Consider the following 24,348-nt stretch of genomic DNA (forward strand, 5'->3'; position numbering starts at 1 on the left):
GGACGCACCGGACGCAATATCTGGGGGTTAGGGTTAGGGGGCGCAAATCCACGGGTTAAGGGGTGCAAATTACTTGCCTTGCCCCAGGTGCTGACAACCCACGCTACGCCACTGCTATGCCGTGTATTTTTATGTTTTTATATTGTGAATCGCCCTTTGACCCTTGCATGAATGGTGGTATAGAAGTTTAATAAATAAATAAAATAATAAATAAATGCATTCTAATTGCATAGGAGATAGTGACTGAATTGGGCTCTCATCAGAAGCAAATCAGACTCATCTCATTGGGACACACTTTTGAGTGAATGTGATACCCCCTATGCTTGAATCCTGCGTGCAAGTTTCCCACAGGCATCTCAGTGGTCTCTAGAGGGGCTACTGGGCTGGGCTCGACAGGTCTGATGCAGCAAATTTTTCTTATGTTCTCCTGACTCATGACACCTGAAGATGGCTCATTTATTTTTGCCATCTTTCCTGGATTTGCTAGCCCTTCTAGAAACCTAATAGGATTGCTGAAGGTGCAGGATAAAAACTATACAAGCAAATGCAGATAAATAAGGGCATTTAACTGTTCAACGACAAAAGCCAAAATATCCCACTGGGCATGCCCAGACCCTTGGGCCCACCTAAAAGAGCACTTTGGATCCCGGCCAAAGCATTTAGGAAGTAAGTACATGGATAATAAGAATTAATGACTACAAGATTAAATGTAAGCGAGTGCCTAATTAAGCTCAACTCACTGATGTCGGTGGAACTAATGGCCTGATCCTAAGAGCAGCTGTGTGGCAAATTAATGGGGCCAGCAAGTAAAATGGCTGAGGGTGCTATAGAGTGGTGGCTATGCCAGGACGACACTAGCATGCACAGGTTTTGTGGTGCCAGGGTTGCAACGTTGCAGCTACCACTGCTCCACCAGCCATGCATCCCCGCCCCCTTGCCCTGTGCATTCAAACTGTGCTGAATAAAGCTCTTGTTGACACCGAGCTGGCTATGCAGAAAGGACAAAAACTTTAAGGAAGCCACATACATTGTGCCTTGACTGCCTTTAGGGTGCTAATTTTTAGAAGGGAAAAGGTGTATAAACACACAAGATGTTACCGGCTGTACTTTTGAATAAATAAGGTATACTATTCATTGTATCAAATTGTAGATTTCAACAGAAGTCTCATAAAGTTCAATGAAAAAAGCAGAAGACCCAGTGGATCAGTTCATTCTCTAGTCAGTTCATGCATAAGATCCATACATCTATAAGTATCTATTCCACCTGTCTGTTCATAGAGTCCAATAATCCACATGAATGGTAATCCTTTCAAATAGTCTAATACAGTGGTGCCTCGCAAGACGAAAATAATCCGTTCTGTGATTCTCTTCGTCTAGCGGTTTTTTCGTCTTGCGAAGCAAGCCCATTGAAGGATTAGCGGATTAGCGATATTAGCACTATTAGCGGCTTTTAGCGGCTTATCTGCTGATCGGATCAGCTGATAAGCGGCTTAGCGGCTTAGAAAAGGGGGGGAAGGAAAAAAACCAGCAGGAACTCGCAAGACATTGTCGTCTTGCGAAGCAAGCCCATAGGAAATTCGTTTTGCGAAGCACCTCCAAAACGGAAAACTCTTTCGTCTAGCGAGTTTTCCATCTTGCGAGGCATTTGTCTTGTGGGGCACCACTGTACAAGGATTTCCGGAATATTAGCCTTGTTTCACCATCCTAGGCTTCATCAGTAGAACAGTGTAATGGGTTTAGGGGTTGCTCGTGCGTAAGTTGCTGCCACTCCTGGCTAGGTTACCTGGTTGAACCCTTTTTGACTGAACAGCCTCTAGCATCGTGACTGTCTCAGTCGCTGGCAGAATCCGTCAGTGGGCGTTTCTTGAACTTCTTCCAGCACAAAAATTCTTTGACGCCTAGTCTCCGCCTAGTCTCCCTGCGTGGAAGCCTTCTGCGCAGGGAGGGTGTGGGCAGCAGAGGACCCATATACTCTCTCCGCTGGTCTCCGGCGAGGAGTCTTGGAGCCTCCTCTCCGATTCCCCCATCTGCCCCCCTTCTCTACTGGTGTTACGCTGATTTCCTTCCCCAGCAAATGGGCTGCCCCTCTCCCTACTGGGACCCTCTCCGGCATCCCTCTGGAGCCTTCCCTCCGCCTCTAGCTCCGATAGCAGTTCCCTGACAAACAGGCTCATATGTAATATTACAGGGTAGTGGATCTTATAGCATAGTAGTGGTTGCAACAGACAGATGGAATAGATACTTATACATGTATGGACCTTATGCACGAACTGATCCACTGGGTCTTCTGCTTTTTTTGTTGAACTTTATGAGACTTCTGTTGAAATCTACAGTGCCCATCATCCCTGACCACTGGTCCTGCTAGTTAGGGACAATGGGAGTTGTAGTTCAAAAACTGCTGGAGATCCAAGTTTGGAAAACCCTGACATAGGGGAAGGGCCATTGTTCACAGTGGTAGTGCTTCTGAGTTACAGTACATGCAGAAGGTTCAGCAGCTACATTAGCCCTGACGTAGGGGTTGCTCACGTGGTATCCTCCAGATGTTGTTAGACTACAACTCCCATTCGGCCCAGCAGACATGGCCAGTGGTCAAGGTTAATGGGAGTTGTAGTCCATTAATATCTCTGAATTAAAGAGAGATGGATGCTGCAACAACGTCCCCCTCTTTTTCTAATTGAGCCCTTTGCTGAAGAGGTTTCTTTGGGAAACATCTGGAAAATAAGGAAATGGCTACACAAAGGAGTTCTTATGTCACACACACACACACACATAGCCCAGTATTCATCATCTAGTTCACTTTCTGCCAGCTCTGTGCGGTGCAAGCTATGCTTCAGTGCAATGCGCCTTCTTGACCAAAAACGGAATACCTTAATTCCGTGCACACAAAAAATGAAACAGATCAGACATGCATTTCTGACACAGTAAATCTCTTCATAAAGGGACTGCCATGGAAAGGAAGCTTAATACGACAAGCTTGTGTCACGTCTAATCGCAAGACTTTGCCACCCCTGTTACCTCAGCACAAGCCACTTTCGGATCCCAGCAACTGTGGCTACCTCCAGACAACTTGTTTATTGAACATTTCATTCTGATTTGGTTGTGGCGAGGTTTTACAACACTGCATCAGGAAATCTTACCCTCTAGGGAACATTTATGCTCCTTGTGTCATTTAGCGACAAGGGGGAAGGCTGGGTGGGGTTGCCACAAGGAAAGGGAAATGGTCAGCAAAATCAGGCCCAAAGAGTACAGTCATACCTCGTGTTACTTTGCTTCATGTTACATTTTTTCAGGTTGTGTCCTGCGGCGACCCAGAAGTACCAGAAAGGGTTACTTCCGGGTTTCGCCGCTCGCACATGCGCAGATGTGCAAAATGACATCTGCGCATGCGCAGAAGTGGCTAATCGCAACCTGCGCATGCGCAGATACGCCGCTGCGGATTCCATTCCTTTCATGTTGCGAACGGGCCTCCAGAACGGATCCCGTTCGCAACCAGAGGTACCACTGTAATCGTGGTGACACGAATTTGAGCAGGGGTGCTCAGCTACATGAGCAGCCCTGGTGCAAATGCTCACAAGACATGTGACCCATCAAACTGAACTCCTGACTGCCAGTCATGTATTGTGGGTGTATCAGATGCTTGACAGCTTCCCACAGTGGCAGGCAGCAAGAAAAAACAAGGGAGCTCTTCCCACCTCTTAACAGATCTTACATAATTTGACTTGGCAAGCCACAAGTTGTGCAGCCTAGCCCTATCACCAGACATCTCTAAAAAGGCGATGCGGATGCAGACCCGAAACCCTACTCCATCTATTTCACAACAAATTTAAGAGCAGCTTCTCCATTACTGCGGATAATTAGGTACCAATGCTTCACAAGCATTTTTACTGCTAAAACCCTCACTGGAGTCCACCACCACTTATCAATCAATATAGCACTTATTCAGGCTGCTAAAAACTTTCCAACAGCTGCCAATTTTGTTCTAATTTATTTCCATTTAAGCAGCACAAAGGAAGTAAAGGCAGCATTACAATGATTTACCCAATGCCATTGTTTTTCCATCCCTCCCTCCCTTCCTTCCTCTAGTCTGATAAAAATATTTTCAAATGGACCACATAATTCTCCTTTCCCCCCCCTCCCACTAGGTCACTTCAATTTTAATAGGTTCCAACACTGTAATTTTCATTTTTGCTTCCACTTGCAGCAATGGGGCAGAGGCTATAGCAGCAATCAGCTAGAACAATGGTCAAGGTGACATTTGCTAGTTCCCAAGAGTTTTGACGGCGGCTCTTGCTTCCTATTCATTTGCCCCATCTATTTCTATAACCTCCTTTTTTTTTGTCTGTCATGGATAAAGCATCTGTTCTGCAACATTAGCAAAGAATCTCTGCAACATTTTTATACCTAACCAGTATCAAACATTAGGAACGTGTATTAAAATTTGAACACATGTGCACAACATGTGTGTGCCTGTATGTATGTGTGTATGGGGGGGAGCTGTCACAAATATACCTGGATAGTGTGAATTTGCCACCTCAGAATATCTATCTGACAGCCATTTGTCTGTCCAGCCAGTGGCTCTGCTAATTAGGCGCCATTTTGAAATCTGCAGCATGGCCTAGCTTGTTGTCACATGCGGCCAGGCCTGGCAGCAGGAGGAAAAGAATAGTTCTCTAGGTGCCTCTGTCACAAAGACCCAGAACTGTACATTAAGAGAAAGTTTTTGCATATGGGTTGCTCCTAAGGGCACAAGACGTTTAGAAGCCATCACCAAATTCAAATGTATCCAAACCCAGTCTGTTCCCTTCCCCCTCCTCTCAGCTTTCCAAAGACACATCTCCCAACTTTCAGGACACAGCTAGCTTGTTCCTCACAAGTGTTTTGACATATTCTATACCCATTGCATTATTGACTGCATTTCACCCTTCCTCTAAGGAGCACAGGATGGGATATCTTAACACTACCCACTGCATTTTAACATATATGGGTTTTTTTACATTATTGTAATTCTGTAGATATAATAATAATAATAATAATAATAATAATAATAATAATAATAATAATTTATTTATACCCCACCCATCTGACTGGGTTTCCTCAGCCACTCTGGGCAGCTTCCAACAGAATATTAAAATACAATAACCTATTAAACATTAAAAGCTTCCCTGAACAGGGCTGCCTTCAACTGTCTTCTAAAAGTCAGGTAGTTGTTCTTCTCTTTGACATCTGGTGGGAGGGTCTTCCACAGAGCGGGTGCCACTACCGAGAAGGCCCTCTGCCTGGTTCCCTGTAACTTGGCTTCTTGCAGTGAGGGAACCGCCAGAAGGGCCTTGGCACTGGACCTCAGTGTCCGGGCAGAACGTTGGAGGTGGAAATGCTCCTTCGGGTAGTTTAACTAGTTTTTAACTGTAGCTTTGTGTGTGTGTGAGAGAGAGTGAGAGTAAGTTATGTGTGTTTTATGTGCATTTGTTTTAATTTATGTGAGCTGCCTTGAGTTACCAGTTCTGGGGAAGAAGTGGAGTAGATAGATAGATGGATAGATGGATAGATAGATAGATAGATAGATGATAGAGAACAGACATATATATATATATATATATATATATATATATATATATATATATATATATATGCCAAAGCCCAGTTAAATCAGATCACTGGACTCAGAGTTAACTAGTATGTGCAGATCCACATAAGTAAAATGGAGTAAAATCCCCAAGGACAAGGATAGTCTGGCAATGGTGATTCATGCATTTCTAACCTCAAGACTTGATTACTGCAATGTACACCACATGGGGCTACCCTTGTATCTGGTCTGGAAGCTCCAGCTGGGGCAAAATACTGTGGCCAGACAGCTGATGGGGACAGACTACCAGCACCACATAACTCTGATGCTTAAAAATTGTCCCTATATTCTTGAGTCAGATTCAAGATCATTCATTAATCTGCAAGGCCTTACCAACATGGGTCCAAGATATATTGAGGCCCAATCGCTGAGATCTGTTGGTTGTTCCCCATGGTTCAGATGCACAGTTTGTAACCTGTTCGTCTCCCTCCCAGCTGAGATTAGACTAGCATCTTCTTGTTGAACTTCAAGCACATGAGACTTGCACTAAGACTTGTTCCAGCAGACATTTTCAGGAAGCGGTCAGTTTTATGATAACTTTTGATGGTTCTATTGCCTCATTTTCTGCAGCCTGTTTTTATGTACACTGCTTAGAAACGCGGATCATTAATCGGTGTCTAAATGTAAAACAAACAAATCAATAAAAATGGGGAGATTTAAATGTTCATAATAACCCAGTTAATCTTGGCTGAAACCTCCTGCTACAATTTTAAAATAGGAACAATAGTTTCAACCTTGAATATCCAATTTGAGCATAGTCACATTATGAAAGCTTCACATTATTTCTCTTTCGGCAATCTTGAATATCATATTATTTTTGAGGGGGGACCTCAAGGTTGCAAGGGATTTTTGTAGTTAATTAAGAATCTTATTGATTTTTTTAATGTGTATATACAATTAAATTTGCCTGCTCTTATCTTGAGTGCTGCATAGAACAATGGCTAAAGCAACAGGAGTAGGTGGCATCATCTGCTGGCTTCAGCTGGGCTCTGACATGCAAGGGAATCAGTTTCTCTGGTCTCTCTCTGCACAAAGGAAACCTTGACTGAATGAGAGTGTAAATGCTTTCAGGGAGTTGCAGTGTATCATCTATAGGCTCTCGAGTTTGAGAAGCTGTAAATTTCCTCAGGAAAAGGGGGGAAAAACATCACCTGTGGGGAATGTGGTATTATTGCTTTCATAAAAAGGAGCAAAACCTTGAAAATGCTGTCCATACAATCCAAGTACATTCCAAAAGAAACGTGAGGTGTTGCCATAGTAACCCCAGGCAACACCTTGATGTAAATCTGAGGCAGAGGCCTATGAAGTGGCCTGGACACCCCATTTTCTTTTACTGGTACTGACGAGTGTGGATTCCCTGCTCCTCCTCTAGAGCAATGTTTTCCAATTGACGGTCCAAAGACCCCAGGTGGTCCATGGCACCATTCACATAAAAAAATACTACCACAGAGATATCGAAATTTTCAAAAGTAGGTGTCCGTGGCTTGACTTTTGAAAAACAACGGGTCTACAATCCTTAGCTAACTGGGTACTACTGCTCTAGAGTCATAATTTCCTTAATGGTTTGCTCCTTTCTGCATAACCCCAAAAGGAAGGGAGGGCACCAAAACAGAGCCTTGGGGCATCTTAAAAGATGTGCCCAATGTTAGTCCGACTTAAAGCAGAGCCAGTGAAGTCAATAAACATGCCTAACTAAGGTCCACTAATTTCAGTGGGTTTTGTTCTGGAGAGGGAGCACTTGGTTAGCGACTCCTCCTAAGAAATTTATCATGGCATATAAGCTTTATATATGGGTGGCGCTGTGGGTTAAACCACAGAGCCTAGGACTTGCCTATCAGAAGGTTGGCGGTTCAAATCCCTGCGACGGGGTGAGCTCCCGTTGCTCAGTCCCTGCTCCTGCCAACCTAGCAGTTCAAAAGCACGTACCGCTGCAGCGGGAAGGTAAATGGCGTTTCCGTGCGCTGCTCTGGTTCGCCAGAAGTGGCTTAGTCATGCTGGCCACATGACCTGGAAGCTGTATGCCAGCTCCCTCGGCCAATAAAGCGAAATGAGTGCCACAACCCCAAAGTCGGTCATTACTGGACCTAATGGTCAGGGGTCCCTTTACCTTTATAAGCTTTAGCAGGCTTTTATCAAATACACACACAAGAGAAGGGGTAGGGGTAGAAAGAGTAGAAGAAATATTCGAGATGTGTGCTCTTTTAATAAAGAGAGCCCAAAACACAAAGCAGCACAGGAGGCAAACAGAGATGCATCCCATTACAATTTCTGAGTTTTTCGATTCGATCTGACGGATATGATCCAAGCAGGCTGGCAACCAGTAGCTGCTGGTAATGAACCGACCGACGTGGCAAGATCAACAGTATAAATAAACTTCCCCCTGGCAAATATGTTAATGGGTTCTAAATGTGCTAATGGATTCCAGTTGGATGACTTTACTCTTTGAAACTTTTCATTGTTAGGTAAGGTCTGCTACAGAGCATAATAATAATAATAATAATAATAATAATAATAATTTATTATTTATACCCAGCCCATCTGGCTGCTTCCAACCAAATATTAAAATACAGTAATACATCAAACATTAAAAGCTTCCCTAAATATCCTCTGAGATTGATATATCCCCCACCCCGTGATTTCTGGGTGGCTAACAGCTTATTGCTCAAAGTGGGCTTAGAAGGGGTGAGATGTCACCCAGTTCTTTTCAGCTAGACCTATAACCATCTCTTTTCTTTTCTGGCAGACATGATGAATTCTGGCCCAACCCCACCACATAGAGGCAATTAGTGATACTTTTTTAGAAGAAGAAGAAGAAAAGCAATGACTCAGAACCATAACTGAAATAACAAGCCACATTACCAGCCTGTCTTGAATACCGTAATTCTTCAAGAGTAACTCCATTCTAATTAAATTCTTTTTTAAAAAAAGATAAAAAATATAGGAAACCACAAAGAACATTATAATTTGGGAGAAGTTCTCTATAGGATCGTATTCCTGGATTTCTGACTCTTCACAGTACACGCCTCTATGAATGGTAAGCAACACTGATCACCATTCACAGCTTTCTAAATGTTGAACCCTTTTGAAGTCCCAAAATATACGTCCGCTCTTCTGATTTTGAAAGCCTTTTGCTGCCCTCTTGTGGTTCTTCCCAGAAATATGCTGGTGAAAACACACCCAAATGATGTGGGAAAGGATTTTGTGAGCTGATTTTAGAAGGCAGTTTGGATTTCATCCCAGTGTTTTGCAAGGCAGAAAGGTTTTGGATTCCTTGCCCTGTTTTAGATGATGGTGCCTTAACTGCCAACTCATACTTCTGTGGCAGTGTACAATGTCTCCTGAAATATAATGATCTGATATCAATACATTTTGCCCTGATTCTTCAATACACGTTGAGATGGTGTAGATCGGGGTGCCCAAACTCTTTGGGCCCAATGGCGCATTTGGGAGGGATCCTTGTTGTGTGCACTACAAAATGTGCATTTCACAGAACCTTGGGAATTCTCAGAGTTATCCTCTCTCTAAAAAGAGTTGTTCCACCTGGCCTTAGAATCAGTTTGATTCCCTCCCCCTCTTTCTTTTTCCTTTCTCCTCCTGTGAAGAGGCTGCATCCTAATGTTTTAATGTTGTGTTTTAATGTTGTTTTTTAAATTGTATTTTAATCAACTTGTTTTTATTATTGGTTGTTAGGCGTCTTGGCTGGGGAGGGTGGGGTATAAATAAAAATTATTATTATTATTATTATTATTATTATTATTATTATTATTAAACAAACAAACAACAGGCTACACCACTCCGCCACACCACAAAAAAGGGGGGAAACAGGCAATGCTCCCCAATCAGAGAAGCAAAGAGTTTTGTAAAACTCTGGGGTTTTTAAAATTAAAATCCAGAAGGGGCAAGGGGTCTTGTGAGCATCAAAGGGTATGTGTCCTTAGGGACCATCTTGTGAGCCCCGCACATTTGTTTGTTTGTTTGCTTGCTTGCTTCCCACCCATCTGGCTGGGTTTCCCCAGCCACTCTGGGCAGCTCCCAACAGAATATTGAAAACACGATAAAACATCAAACATTAAAATCTTCCCTAAACAGGGCTGCCTTCATATGTCTTCTAAAAGTCAGAGAGTTGTTTATTTCCTTGACATGTGATGGGAGGGTGTTCCACTACCGAGAAGGCCCTCTGCCTGGTTCCCTGTAACCTCACTTCTTGCAGTGAGGAAACCGCCGGAAGGCCCTCGGAGCTGGACCTCAGTGTCCTGGCAGAACGATGGGGACAGAGGCACTTAGGCAGCCCCCTTGTGGCAGACAGTGAGAAGGCCAAGACCTGCTAAGTTTCAGCCAGGGTGATGTGTCCTCAGAGAGAGTCTGTTGAGATGCTAACATATAACCAGGGCCATAGCGTGGGGAGAGCTAGTGGGGCTGTAGCCCCAGGCACATGGTTTTGAGGGTGCACAACCCCATCGGGATCCCCACCCTGCGTGTCTGCCAAGGCCAGATGGGCTCCCCCCTGCACAGGTACGCAGCACAGTGTGGCCCATGAACCCTCTGTGCCCCATGCCCACCCAGTGGCAAGGGTTCGGCTGGTGTGGCAGCTTTTGTGCACTCTTCACACCCAGCCCCTGGTCCCTCCTGTGCGCCGCTGCATATAATGGCTTCTCTGGTATTTCGAATCCTCAAAAAAATGTGTGTTTCCTTTCATTGTATATTGGTTTGGTTTATTGGCTTGTTTGTGTGTTTTTGAAGGGGGGAAGCTCCCCCATTCAGCAGCAGGGATGCTTTAAATATAATCCCCCTTCAGAAAAGAGCACTAGGAAAAAGGAAAAAGGAAAGACAGCTTCCCCCAAAGCAGCACACACCATGTTTGACCAGAAGTAACCTCAACAAAATTCATGCCATTTTCTTGACACGTTCCGTTTACTCCTTCCCCCACTGCTCCCCATTTTATTGTCCCAGCTAATAAGCAAAAACAAAGGAATGTAACAAGTTCCTGATGAGCTGCCATACTTGACTGGTGGGCTCATGGAATAAAATAGGTCACCTGCGCAGAGGCACTGCTATGTTTGAGGTGACCCCAAGTGAGATGTCTTCTGGGGCTGCCCTGGGTAGCCCTTTACTGCCCTGGTGTCCCCCAATTGCAGGCTCTGAGAGGGTTGTGATGCAGGTTGTATGTGTGTTTGTGAAACATAGAAAGAGGGAGAAAATGTGGAGCAGGGGGCAGGGGAATGCAGGTAGGTGCCACCCCCAAGTAAAATTTAAAAGACATGATAGCCTGAAATCAGCAGGCCCGTGTCCTTCACTTCTTTTCTAGCCATATGCCAGAAACTGATGAGCATTAAAACAACAACAACAACCACATACACACCTCCAGGAACTCAAGTTGTATTCACCACTCAAGTTGCAATTTTCAGGTATGAAAATATTTGTGCCATATTCAAGGATAGGAATGAATCTGATTCACTCCGCAATGCAGACCTGTCACACGCAGTATGTTTTCTGGACTGCAGCTCTCATAATCCCTAACTATTGGTCATGCTGGTTGGGACTGGTGGGAGTTGGGGTCCCAGAACATTTGGAGGACCATAGGCTCTCGGTTAGCTACGCAGTAACCAATCTGTTATGCCACCCAAAAGAGCTAATTAAGAGGATATGGTTTAGGGAAACACAACTTACCTCATGTAACCTGCCATAAGGAGACACAGATTGTATATGTGAGAAAAAATAAAGAGGAAGAGGATGGTGCTGAAGAACATTGTCATCCAAGACCCGTGGTCCTCTCGGAACATTTTCAATCGGAGTAATTGGCCTGCAATGAGAAGATGGTTAAGAAACATGTTAAAACAAATGTTCGCCCAACAGGTTTTCCACTGCTCTAATACGAGAGGGAGAAAACACAGGTGGCAGGTCTATATTTGCCTAGGAGGTTCAATGATTGAATCAAACTCCAATAAACATGCAAATGCGCAGGTTTGGCGAATAATATGGTCGGCGGCTCCATTGTAAGGCATCTGTTTACACGATAAACAGAGATACCCCCTCCCGGCGGTTGTGATGTGGCTTGGAAAACTCGTGTCACATTCATGCATACATTTGACTGCAAAGCGTTTTTGGAATGGTGCAGTTTTTGTTGATTCTGTGTGAATGAAAGAATTGGCTTGTGGCTCCCACAGAACGAGACAAGCAAAACGTTGGCTCCAAAGCTCCTGCTGTGGCCTGGCACACACTCCTTCCCACATCATAGTATTTTCTTGTTGGGCCTGTTGAGATATTATACTAGGAAGAACAAGTGGGTGTGTGGGTGAGGCAACTTCTGGGTTGCTTGGATAATTTGGACTGCTGACTTCCAAAGGAATAATTTGGATTCCAAAGTTCTGCTGTTCCCTCGGCCAAAGTTCCTCAAGCTAGTATACATGTGTTCATGGGTATTTCAGTAAATGTGCAAGTTTAACGGATGTGGCCTGGGGTTGAGGGCTGAAAGTGGCCCTTCCACGTCTCTCCTCGGGGCACAACCCCTCTCTAGTCACACCTGCTTCTGGCCCTACTTTGAGTGTTTTGGTCTGGCTGGGGTGTGTCCTTCAACTCTGCCATCCCACCCATGACTAGGGCTGGGCAATACAGTATCTGCTTTTCAGCATCATTATATATCACCAGCTAAACAAAAACCTGCATCTAACGCTTAGATTTGGGATGCGGGTGGCGCTGTGGGTTAAACCACAGAGCCTAGGACTTGCCGATCAGAACGTCGACGGTTCGAATCCCCGCAACAGGGTGAGCTCCCGTTGCTTGGTCCCTGCTCCTGCCCACCTAGCAGTTCGAAAGCACGTCAAAGTGCAAGTAGATAAATAGGTACCGCTCCGGCGGGAAGGTAAACGGCATTTCCATGCGCTGCTCTGGTTCGCCAGAAGCGGCTTATTCATGCTGGCCACATGACCCGGAAGCTGTACGCCGGCTCCCTCGGCCAATAAAGTAAGATGAGCGCCGCAACCCCAGAGTCGGTCACGATTGGGCCTAATGGTCAGGGGTGCCTTTACCTTGACCTTTTTAACACTTAGATTAGTGTTGTAGAACATTCAGGAATCCTCTGTGCATGTTGCAGAAAACTGATTGCTATCTCCATGCTGAGTAAGTGTAAGGAAGGCTACCTTACATTCGCCTGAATGCCACTCCCTGCTAACAACCAACTGATTAATAAACTTGGATTGTATTATCTGACACCAGGGGCAGTGCAAAATAACATGTGTGATGGATTCTATTTGTCTCTGTCCACAAGGGCATAGTCTCTCTACGAGTAATATTTCCTGGACTCTCCTCTGTTGTGTTGCTCAGAGTAGCACATTCAGTCTCGCTAGCATGTAGGCCCTGGGTTGATTCAAGTTGATCAAATGAGAGAGATAAAATGCCATTGGCTGCTCACCTTGCCCCACCCCCAGACTTGCAACAGCGCAATCTCATCCGTACCTATTCAGAGGTAAGCCACATTGAATGATATGGCGCTTACTCCTGTGCGAGCAAGTTTAGAATTGCAACTCAAGAGAACTACTTCAACTCAGTTTGAACTGGCTTTAAGAGTCCTGTTAGCGGAGAATGTATTTGATGGGAAACGCAACAAAAGAATGTTTATTGTGGCAACTCAGCCATACAGAAGAGTAATTAGACCTGCTGACAGCATTCAGCTTGGTGGTATGCTAAGAATAAAGTCATTAATCTCCATCCTAACTGGATATCTACAGCATATTTTATTCTCTGTGAAAAAGCTAAAGGCTTCTTTTACTGAGTTAGAGCTACGGTTATACTGTATTCCCATCTTAACGATTTCTCCCCAAATCCCCAGCCCAGGTCTGAGGTAAATTCTAGCCCTTTTGGTTTCAGATATGGCCATGGTAGAAGTCTCTTCCTGCAATGTGATTACCCTACTTAGAGAGCAGCGTTAACCAAAAAAGGGGGGAAAGTAGGCTGAGTGCTGACATTATTTAATGCTGAAATGTTAACATACCACTTCTTCCTAATGAGGCAATGTATAAGTAAGTGATGGCTAAGTGCCATGAGCGATGCTTCAGGAGGCAAGTCAGGGAGAACGAGCATCTAAAATAGAATCATTTCTCACAATGAAAAATACTTAAAGGGGCTACAAAGCAGATTACGCTAATGGCTTTCGTTGAAATGCTTCTATTTCAGGAAGCTAATTGGTTAACACAAAAAAGCAGGTGGTTCAAACCATGACCTGTGGTGCTTGAATTTTAATTGATTTTAGTAGAACTAAGCCCAGATTGACATGTGTGGCAGTCCAATGAGGTGGAAGGGTCCTGGGACAGCAAGGTGGGTTGTGCCATGTCAGACAGCAGGTTGAGATACCCTTTTTGAAAACCTTCTCATATACAGAAGCAACACCTCCCTGCAAGTAGCAAGCTAACACACCAGGAAGAGAATTTCTATTACAGCCTGCTGTGCTAATTGTCTAGATGGAAGCTGTTTATTTGTTTGTTTGTTTTTAAAAAGGAAGGGACCATTTTTAAAAAATGACATGCACACTCAAAGCCTGCTGTTGAAAGTGGTACAAAATCCATTCTTGCTACGTCACAATTCCCAGTATTCTGCTACATGTGTACAACTGAGCATGGTGAGTTAAAATCCAAAAAGTTAGTATTTGAAAGGATGAGACCGCTTATGTGAATATGGCAATTATATGAATATCAATCAGGAACATGGGTGGTGCTGTGGTCTAAACCACTGAGCCTCTTGGGCTTGCCAATCGGAAGGTCAGCGGTTCGAATCTCCACACTGGAGTGAGCTCTTGTTGCTCTGTCCCAGTTCCTGACAACCTAGCAGTTTGAAAGCACGCCAGTGCAAGTAGATAAATAGGTACCACTGTGGCGGGAAGGTAAACGGCACTTCCGTGTGCTCTGGTTTCTGTCACGGTGTTCTGTTGTGCCAGAATTGGTTTAGTCATGCTGGCCACATGACCTGGAAAGCTCTGTGGACAAACGCCGGCTCCCTTGGGCTGAAAGCGAGATGAGCGCCACAATCCCATAGTCGCCTTTGACTGGACTTAACCCTCCAGGGGTCCTTTACCTTTTACCATTTTTTTAAATGTGAATATCAAACCACAGAGAATATCAAACCACAGAGATTAAATACTAAAAACGACCACAAGAGAAGTTGGAACAAGTAAACCTTTGCAATGCCACCTTGTGATGGAAACTAATTCTTCATAAGAACATAAGACAAGCCCTGCTGAATGCGGGAACATCTGGTTGGCCACTGTGAGAACAGGATGCTAAACTGAAAGGGCCACTGTCCTGGTCCAGTAGGCTATTTTTATGTTCTTAAAATAAAGGCCGACCGCCACCAGCTCTTCCTTAAGATAGGACTCTCCGAGTGATGCCACCTGCACACCAATAACCACACCAGCAGGCTAAAGAGGAGAAGCCTGGACAAGCAACGGTCATGGGACTCGATGGCAAACATTTGTCAGCTTGGGAAGACTATTGTTTGTTTATTTAAAGCATTTATGTACCACCTAATATTTTTAAGAAATCTCTAAGAGGTACTATTCACTAAGACTACTATGTCCTTCTCAAAATGGGACTCCAAAAAAGGGAAGATCCTCCCTTCCTTGTTACACTGAACTCTGGCTTTTCCTCTAGAGAGCCAGTGTGGTGTAGTGGCTCAGAGTGGTAGACTCGTAATCTGGTGAACCGGGTTCGATTCCCCGCTCCTCCACATGCAGCTGCTGGGTGACCTTGGGCGAGTCACACTTCTCTGAAGTCTCTCAGCCCCACTCACCTCACAGAGTGTTTGTTGTGGGGGAGGAAGGGAAAGGAGAATGTTAGCCGCTTTGAGACTCCTTCGGGTAGTGATAAAGCGGGATATCAAATCCAAACTACTCCTCCTCCTCCTCCTCTTCTTCTTCTTCTTCTTCTTCTTCCAAGGACCTCAAGGTGGCATGCATGGTTCTGCCCCTCCCCATTAAAACCTCACAACAACCCAGTGAGGTAGGTTAGGCTGACTGACAGCAACTGGCCCAAGGTCACCCAGTGAAATGTATGGCTTAGTGGAGATTTGAACCCTGCTCCCTGAGGCCCCAGTCCGACGCACTAACCAGTGAACCACAATGGCAAACGGAGGTGCCAGTGCTGTGAGCAGAAAGCTCCACAAAGGTAGCTAGCTAGCTAGCTGCTGCTGTGTACTTTGGATTGGTTTCCTAGGATTCCTTAAAAGCATCTACACAAAACAAAACCTGATCGGTTTGGAGTTTGTGCGGCGTATTTTTATGATAAGCAGTGAAAACACAGGCGGCAAATTGTTTTCCCGAGATAATATGCGGTATCATTGTAAAAGTGTGGGCAAGCAGAAAAGTGTGACTTAGCCTTTCTCTGCGAAGGGGAGGAGTCTAGAGGCTGAAAGAAGTGGCCCGTATGTTTCCATTTTCATTATCCACAATATGTGGATTATTAACAAACACAGATGGGAACATAGATGTTAATGGGATAGCATCAAATTTTGACAAAGCTGGAGATTAATGGGGAAATTCCAAGATGACTTGGAACTCCCAGCCGTGCTCAATGGAGAATGCAACCATTTTTAAACCAGGTAAGAAAATAGTAAAAGACCTATTTTCAAGTATTTGTTTGAATGGGATACAGCATTTAGTGTTGTTCTTGGAATCTGTCTGTCTCGAGAAAGAAATGTAGGAACTAACCTGAGTTTTAAGTTATACATAACCATGGAATACAGAGCCTGCAGCTGAATATTATATTTTCCATGAATTCTTATACTGAAATGATTTTCAAGCAGTTCTCCTTTAATTCTAATAAATACAGATCTTGACAATTCATTTTACCTTGACTGCATTAAGAATTAAAATGAAACGTTAAATTTCTATTGGCATAGCTCATTACACTTTACTGGAGTGTTAATTGAGCATAAAAGAGGAATTTGCCTCACAATTAATAACCAAAAGGTAAAGCATTAATTTTCAGTACTGGATGTCATATTAGCTACTGTTCCATTAAAGACCAATATCTGTTTCTGTTTTTACTAACGCCTAATGCTGCAAAGCGTGAAAGGCTATAATTATGAACCATTGTTTGCAATGTATCCCATAATATAGGATATACATGACTAAGAATGAGTGAATGTGACAGTTTCAGTTTCTCTCAGTCTCTCATTTTTCCAACTGCCTACATCCACATCAATTTGTGGATTATTATTTTTTTTAAAGTCTACATGAAAATTCATCAGCATTCCACAATAAATTTATCTTCATGCACACGTTTGCAAAGCACTTTTCCCTAATGTAACACACTGGTGTATGCTATAGTCACTGATATATGCATTGTTTACACACTTTACCGTAGTGCATGCATTTTCAATGTGCTGGCATCAATGCTGATTTCAGGTGAGATCGTGCAAGAAATCACACGAGCTCTTGTGATTGTGATTCCAGCAACACCTTGCTGGAAATTGACACAATCTCATCCAAAATCAGCACTGCTTCTCTGGCAGTAGTGGAGCACCCAGTGGGGGGCACCGCATGAGGTGATGGCCTCATCCTGCCTAAAGCTGTGCCGACTCTGGACTGAGACAATTTAATTGTTTGTAGGATGCTTTGTCATTGATGCCACAGGAATGGTGGAATATAAATTGATTAGAAAAATAAATAATGGGCAGTCTTCACATCTGTCAACAGCACATAGATCCATGACCCACTCACACATGATGAAGCTAATATACCCGCCCCATACATTCTCACGTTTCACTTGGTCCTCATTTGGTTTCATTTGGTAATTTTAGACACAGAAAGCAGCATTAACGCACATTATGGGATTGTTGCCTTCATAGTACCTTTGTTTAGCAGGAAGTAATTAAATATTATCATCTTAGCCTGGATAATGTCTCCTTATCATTTTGTGCTTGTAATTACGGGAATCTTTATAGTAGCCCAGAGATTAAGCAGTGAGAAGTAATTACCAATAGATACTTATAACTACAAAACGAGTTGCATTGCCCTGCTGGAACGCAAGGTATCCTCCAAACAGGAACAGCAGGATTGTGGAAATGAGCAGTCTAAGAACACATAAAATAGCAGTCTTAGGTACAGAAAACTAGGGTTTTATGGAATAGGCGTTTTGCAAACATTGCCTGGAGAGACTCAATGACAAATTAAATGTGGCATTATTCTCATCGTGGGGCCTTGCTTTGTTGATATATAGGATGGAGCAGGGGAAGGGGAGCAGGATTGGGACCACGATGAGAGGGTTTAACCCTTTGCAACCCCACCACCACAGTCCTGGTCACAATCCACCCCCACAATCCCCAAATGTACTTGCTATTCACCATGAGAAAAAAGCTTTATATACAGTGGTATCTTGGTTCTCGAGTGGCTTAGTTGTTGAATAAATCAGCTCCTAAATGCCGCAAACCCGGTAGTAAGTGTTCCGGTTTGCGAATGTTTTTCGGAAGCTGAACATCCGACGCGGCTTGCGCTTGAGTGCAGGAAGCTCCTGCAGCCAATCAGAAGCCACACCTTGATTTTCGAGCGGTTTCGGGAGTCGAACGGACTCCTGGAATGGATTAAGTTTGAGAACCAAGGTACCAATTGGCTAAACAAAAGTCATGGCAAGGCTAGGAAGCTGTCTTATATCAAGTTAGACCAAAGGTCTATCTAGTTCAGAGTAACTCCGCTAGCTGACAGCAGCTCTCCCAGGCTGTGGTTTCTCTATTGCCAGGGATAACCTGGGACCTTCTGCATGCAAAAAAATATGGCAAATAAGGGAAGGGAAAGGGCCATCAAGAAGCATCCTTTTTTGCCATATTTTTCCACTGAAACAGTAAATCCAAATTACATGGGGAAACAATATGGGGATGGCATTTGGATGAAGGCAATGTCATACCGAAGAGTTTGGATTTGATATCCCACTTTATCACTACCCGAAGGAGTCTCAAAGCGACTAACAATCTCCTTTCCCTTCCTCCCCCACAACAAACACTCTGTGAGGTGAGTGAGTGGGGCTGAGAGACTTCAGAGAAGTGTGACTAGCCCAAGGTCACCCAGCAGCTGCAGAGACGCGAACCCGGTTCACCAGATTACGAGTCCACTGCTCTTAACCACTACACCACGCTGGCTACACAGACACTGCACAAAATGTGCATGAATCTTCTGCTGTGCCGAAATGCCCACTTTCCAATTTTATTGTACCATACTATCATTCGACCCGAGCCAGTGCCAAGTGAGTGGGCCACAGAGAATTTATTTACCACTGAAGTCCCGTTTGCTCACAGAGATCCTTTTAAGTATTTTGAAGCAACACCTTGACTTTTTCTTTTGCTTTCAGGTAAAATCCATGGAAGGATGTCAAATACTACTTGCATTACCTTCTGCAGCAACTTTAGCAGGCTGGAATGGTACTGCTACTTTGTGTTTATACTTTGCTTCTTAGTTGTGCTAATAGGATTTCTTGGGAACACGTTCACGCTGCTCCATTATATATACACTGTGAAATCGTGGACCAGTAGTACTGTATTTTTATTCAATTTGGCACTGTGCGACTTCACCTGGATTTTCCTGATTCCCTTTTCAGCCTACTACCTTCTGCTTAATCACACAGCATATTCTACCCAGATATTCTGCCAGGTGAAACGAACGTTCTTCGACATTAACGTCTACGGAAGCATCTATTTTCTCACACTGATCAGTTTTGACCGATTTCTAGGTGCCGTCCACCCAATTCGTTCCTTAAAATGGTGGGATAAAAGCAGAGCTACGTATTGCACCATCGCCATCTGGGTCCTCATTTTCATAGAGTCCATTCCTGATTTTTACTACACATTCATGGTGCAGAGGAAAAGGGAATCTGTAGCTTGCCTGGATAAAGTGGGAGACCCTCTGCACTTTGCGGTGCCATTTACCATTTTCAGAGTTCTCTTTGGATTCCTTATTCCAGTCATAGTCATCTTTACATGCTACACGTTGACTGTGAAAGCATTACAGAAAATGAAAAACCGCCAGCAGGGAAGACACCGAATTGGAAAGTCCTTGCTATTGGTTTTAGCTGCAATGATTGTTTTTGCGGTGGCCTTCATTCCCTATCATGCCACAATGACGGCAGTGATAATTTACAGAATGAATTACCAGCTCAACTCTGACAATATACACCTGATAGTTGTCATTTATAAGTTCACCGAAGTCATCTGTGTTTTGAGTAGCTCCCTAAACCCCATCATATTCGTGCTTGCAAGCAAGAAATTCCAAGATAAGTTCAAAACCATGCAGTGTTCTCCTAAACACAGATGTCATTGCTGTCGATCACATAAAATTGAGGATGCTGCAGCTGCACTTTGATAGGTTAGATGCTTCGTCATTTTCAACTTCTGCTCTGATAATAGTTTTGAGACAAGTGGTACCTTTTGTTGAATCAAGCTCTGCTGGCATATCAGCAAGCTTTTCAAGGTCATTGAGTCTTTCTTCGAGCATTACCGTTAGAGTAAAGTAAACCCATAAGGACAGGTGGTAGGGATGAGCATACTGGCTCCAGCTTCTTCCAGCTTCATTCCCATTGCCCTTCCAGCTCATAGATGGTAACATCTGAAGCTGGGAACCTTCTGTACTCATGGAAGTTACACATACATTTTGGAACCCTGGGAAACCAGTGTTCTAGAATGTAGAGTGACTCTTCAGAAGGAGATTGCTGCTTCCTTCACAACCGGAAAGGCTTGGGGCAAGTGGATTCCTCTCCCCTGCCTCCTTGTGTGTTTATTTTTCCCAAATTGTAATGTCTGGAAAGGGCTATGCCTTAAGTGAACTGGACTAAGGGTTCTTTGCAGCTCGATAGCTGCTCACACACTGCAGAAAAATTCCATTCTGACCACTTTCACTGGATTGATCTTGGACCAGGCAATACATTAGAATCTCACCAAACTCTACCATATCATCAGAGAAGGATGTGTGACAGATGTTCACTAATGAAACAGATCTCAGTAACATAATCAGTTCACATTTACCATTCCATATTGAAAGGGAACATAGCTGTCAACTTTTCCCTTTTTTTAAGGGAAATTCCCTTATTCCGAATAGGATTCCTCGCAAGAAAAGGGAAGAGTTGACAGCTATGAAAGGGAATGATAGCCCTTCAAGTCTTAAAAGCCACTGCCTGGTATTTCCAGATTTAACCATTGCTTATGTGCAGGACATTTTCTCCATTGGGCTTCTTAAGCATTACCTAAGTCGTGTGGTATCCCCTCTGCCCTGATTGCCTTCCAGAAGGCTAGGCACCCAAACTGTGGTCTGAGCATCATTCATGGCATGTCTTTGAATAACACTTCCACTTTGAATTTTATAGAAGTCTATGGAATTCAAATGGCAATAAAAAATAAGAAATACAAATACAAATACAAAAAAAAACATACAGTGTTTAGCACAGTGGAAAGCAATTGCTACAACAAGCAGCAGAGAAATCATTAAGGGGTCACTTAGGGCCACAGCAATTTTCAAGTGGTCCATGGGGGGCAGGGGTTGGGATTCACTGGCCTTGATGAATGGTTAAATGTCCCGATTGTGCAGACAAGGGCAGATCCCATAGGCTCCAAACATGGACCTGGCACTCTGCTGGGAGCCGTTTGGGAAAGACCTGCATGATTGGCTCCTGGCCAAATGTTATCCCAGCCGTGCAGATGAAAGCAACTCCCATGCGGCTAGTGCAATGTTTCTAGGGCTCCATCTGTCCCTATATTCAACAGCTGGTAAGCAGGTAAATTTAATTCCTGTTTTATGGTACAGTGCTGCAAACATAAAATCCCTGATAGAATTTAGTACTGCCATGAATTTAGCTCACCTACAAAGGAAGAGCAATGGGCAATTAAAATACAAAAATGGATGAAGATTCTTGGTTTACCCCGAATGAGTCTAATTTATTTGCTAAAAATCATTGGTGATGACAACACTACAGGAATACAAACAGCATCAATGTAAATTTTAGCATAGGTGTCCCTAGCACAGTGGACTCCATGTTGTACAGTGGAATGTTGTACAGGCTGCTAAGGAATACATACAGATCTTATATGTAAGATCTTATATGTAATGTGTTTATACCCCCATCCACCGCCAAATAATAATTTATTATTATGTATGTTGCCACTAAATGTTAAAACTTTAAATTCCACACTTTAAGGGCCTCTTAAGATGGTTCGCAATATAAACACACTGTCGCTACCAACTCCACAATAAAAATGTCATTACAAAAATTAGAAGTAGCAAAGAAAGAAAGAAAGAAAGAAAGAAAGAAAGAAAGAAAGAAAGAAAGAAAGAAGAAAGAAAGAAAGAAAGAAAGAAAGAAAGAAAGAAAGAAAGAAAGAAAGAAAGAAAGAACATTAGAAGCACCAGGAAGAAACAGATCAAACCTAAGATCTCCTAACCAGCTTCAAATGCCCTATAGAACAAACAAATCTTTACAGATCCTATAAAAGCCAGTAGGGAGCTAGCCTGTTAATTCTTCTTCAGGAAACTTTCATTGAATTGTAGAGTTGGAAGGGACCCCCAGGGTCATCTAGTCCAACCCCCTGCAATGCAAACATTTGGATAGACTGGATGTTATGCTCTATCCAACTGTCAGCTAGGCTTAAATAGCTTAGAAACCAGAAGCAGAACTCTGCTTGGTGATCTAGAGTGAGCAGACAGGTTCATACTAAAGACGACAGAATATTCTTAATCCAGTGTGTTTTATGAGAATTCAGGAGCTTCTCACCAAGTCCATTCACTACCCTATTTATTTCCATATTTGGTGGGAGGAGCTGTTCCATTCATGCAGTTATTACTTTCTTTTCCCTACTCATGTGTGCCCAAAGTATTATGTATCTCAGTCAATGGGAAAACTGGGAAAGGGAAGTCATCACTTGCAAATGATTCACAGCCACAATTCAGTGGGAGAACATTTGCTTGCCATGAAGAAGCTCCAAAGTTCAACCCCTGGTATCTCCAGGCAGGGCTGGGAAGACTCCTGCCTGAAACTCTGGAGAGCTAGAAGGACCAATGGTTTGTCTCAACTTCCAGTGTTCCTCAGATTTATCACATGCACACAGAATGTCTTTATTTTGGATGCACTGGCCATGCTTGGACAACAGTATCTCAGCTAAATAAGCCAAGAGATTAATGAACCTCATCTCCACCTCAACACAGCCACTTGGCTGTTTCCCTCATGTAAACAAGCAAAATCACTCTTGGTATGGTTTCTTGTTATGTCTAAACCAAGAAACTATGTCAAGCAACTTCCAAAGAAGCCTGGATATGAAACCAACCATGGTTTCATATGCTCACTTGTTTGGAGGACATCAACCAGTTCCCTTGAGGACATCAACCTGGCACAACAGGGAGCTATTCTTAACTTGAGACTCCTTGGCTCTTGTGAAGGGAAGAGCGAAGCAACTGCATAAGTCTTGTTCATATCTTGACTTATGAAGCTGGACCGGTATTTTTCTGAAGCTGATTTTGTTGATTTAACTAGGTGGGTGCTTTTGTGCTTTGTGAGCCAGTTCCTTGAGGAGCGTCAGAGAACATCCCAAAGTTCTTCTGGGCTTCAAAGCAACCTTTAAAAGGTAGTATATGCAGCCATTTTCAGAAAGCAAGCTTGAGCTTCACTGCATGTGCAAAAGTCCCCCACGTGGCTCTTTAGATCCCAGCCTTTGCTAATGAGTCACATACTTCAGATCAGTAATTACTTTCATAAATAGCTAGTGATCCTGTTGATAAAATGGCTTTATATTTTTTACAGTTTAGCTAACACAGGATTTACATAGCTACTCCATGGTTCACTTTTTTTAAAAAAAGAAATAACAAAAAGGTCATTGCTTTCCTAGAACCATATTCACTCTACTGTGCAAACACAGCCACTGTTGTTTAGATTATTTTTAGATACTTACTCAGCAAAGAGAGGTGTTTTTAACATGTATTTTCTGGGGGGGACCAAGCTAACTACAGAGAAACCTTGCTTTGGTGACTTTGACTTGAGATGGCTTTGACATCTTAAATGAAAGAGAATGGATAATTTAAAGAGAAGAGATATCACAGATCTTTACAAAAGGCATCAGACTTGAAGAGCTAGTGAGCAGTCAGTGTTATTACAATATGGTTGTGCACCACAGATACTCAGGACTCTCCAAGTCAAAAAAAGTCGGCTGACAGGATGCTATTAGCATATAAATATGCCCATTTTGGTTTCTCAGTTTCTCATTGTCCTAATCTTAAATTCAGTTCTCCATATTTCTGCATCCATTTGCAAAAGATTTTATTAAAAGTGTTCATGAAAATGTGTCAGTTTTTTAGCATATGTATTTTTGTGCAATGTGCACATTTTTGCAAAGTAATTTCCCCCAAGATAATGCATTTCTGTATGTTATTTTCACTAATGCGTGTATTTATATGCCCATATTTACCCTAGTATATGCATTTTTGTATTCAATACTCAGCCGAAGAATTGCAAGAAGTGTAAATAGTGATGGGTGGCTCTGTTTCAGTTAATCCAAACGGCATTCTGTAGGTTCACCTTTTGATATTGACTGAATCAAATGTCTCCCTTATCCCTACTTGAGACCTGCCTGGCAGAGATTTTCCCCCATTACCAGCCAGCCCAGTTTGTTACCATCAGTAGGAGGTACCCTGATCCCATCATCATCAGAAGATGGTGGTTGACGTGAGACAGGGCATTCCCAGTGGTGTCCCTGAGTATGGAACTCCTTCCCAG

At 43.3% G+C, this 24,348-nt stretch overlaps 2 protein-coding genes across 4 annotated transcripts in view; one reads left to right on the forward strand and one right to left on the reverse strand.

Moving 5' to 3' along the window:
* Positions 1-24,348, reverse strand: part of TMEM117 (transmembrane protein 117) — a 233,791-nt gene that overhangs the window by 185,790 nt on the left and 23,653 nt on the right. For all 3 annotated transcript variants that reach the window (XM_081211694.1, XM_081211695.1, XM_081211696.1), the window contains exon 3: positions 11,291-11,423. In XM_081211694.1, the coding sequence (XP_081067820.1) occupies positions 11,291-11,423 (133 nt within the window). The remainder of the gene's footprint in view (positions 1-11,290; positions 11,424-24,348) is intronic.
* Positions 16,153-20,165, forward strand: LOC308596864 (P2Y purinoceptor 1-like; the record flags this gene model as incomplete). Its single annotated transcript, XM_081212170.1, has 2 exons — positions 16,153-16,207; positions 18,952-20,165. The coding sequence occupies 2 exons, from the start codon at positions 16,153-16,155 to the stop codon at positions 19,956-19,958; spliced, it is 1,062 nt and encodes a 353-aa protein (XP_081068296.1). The 3' UTR covers positions 19,959-20,165.

This window comes from Podarcis bocagei (assembly GCF_964188305.1).
Source record: "Podarcis bocagei genome assembly, chromosome: 10".
Classification (NCBI taxonomy): domain Eukaryota; kingdom Metazoa; phylum Chordata; class Lepidosauria; order Squamata; family Lacertidae; genus Podarcis; species Podarcis bocagei.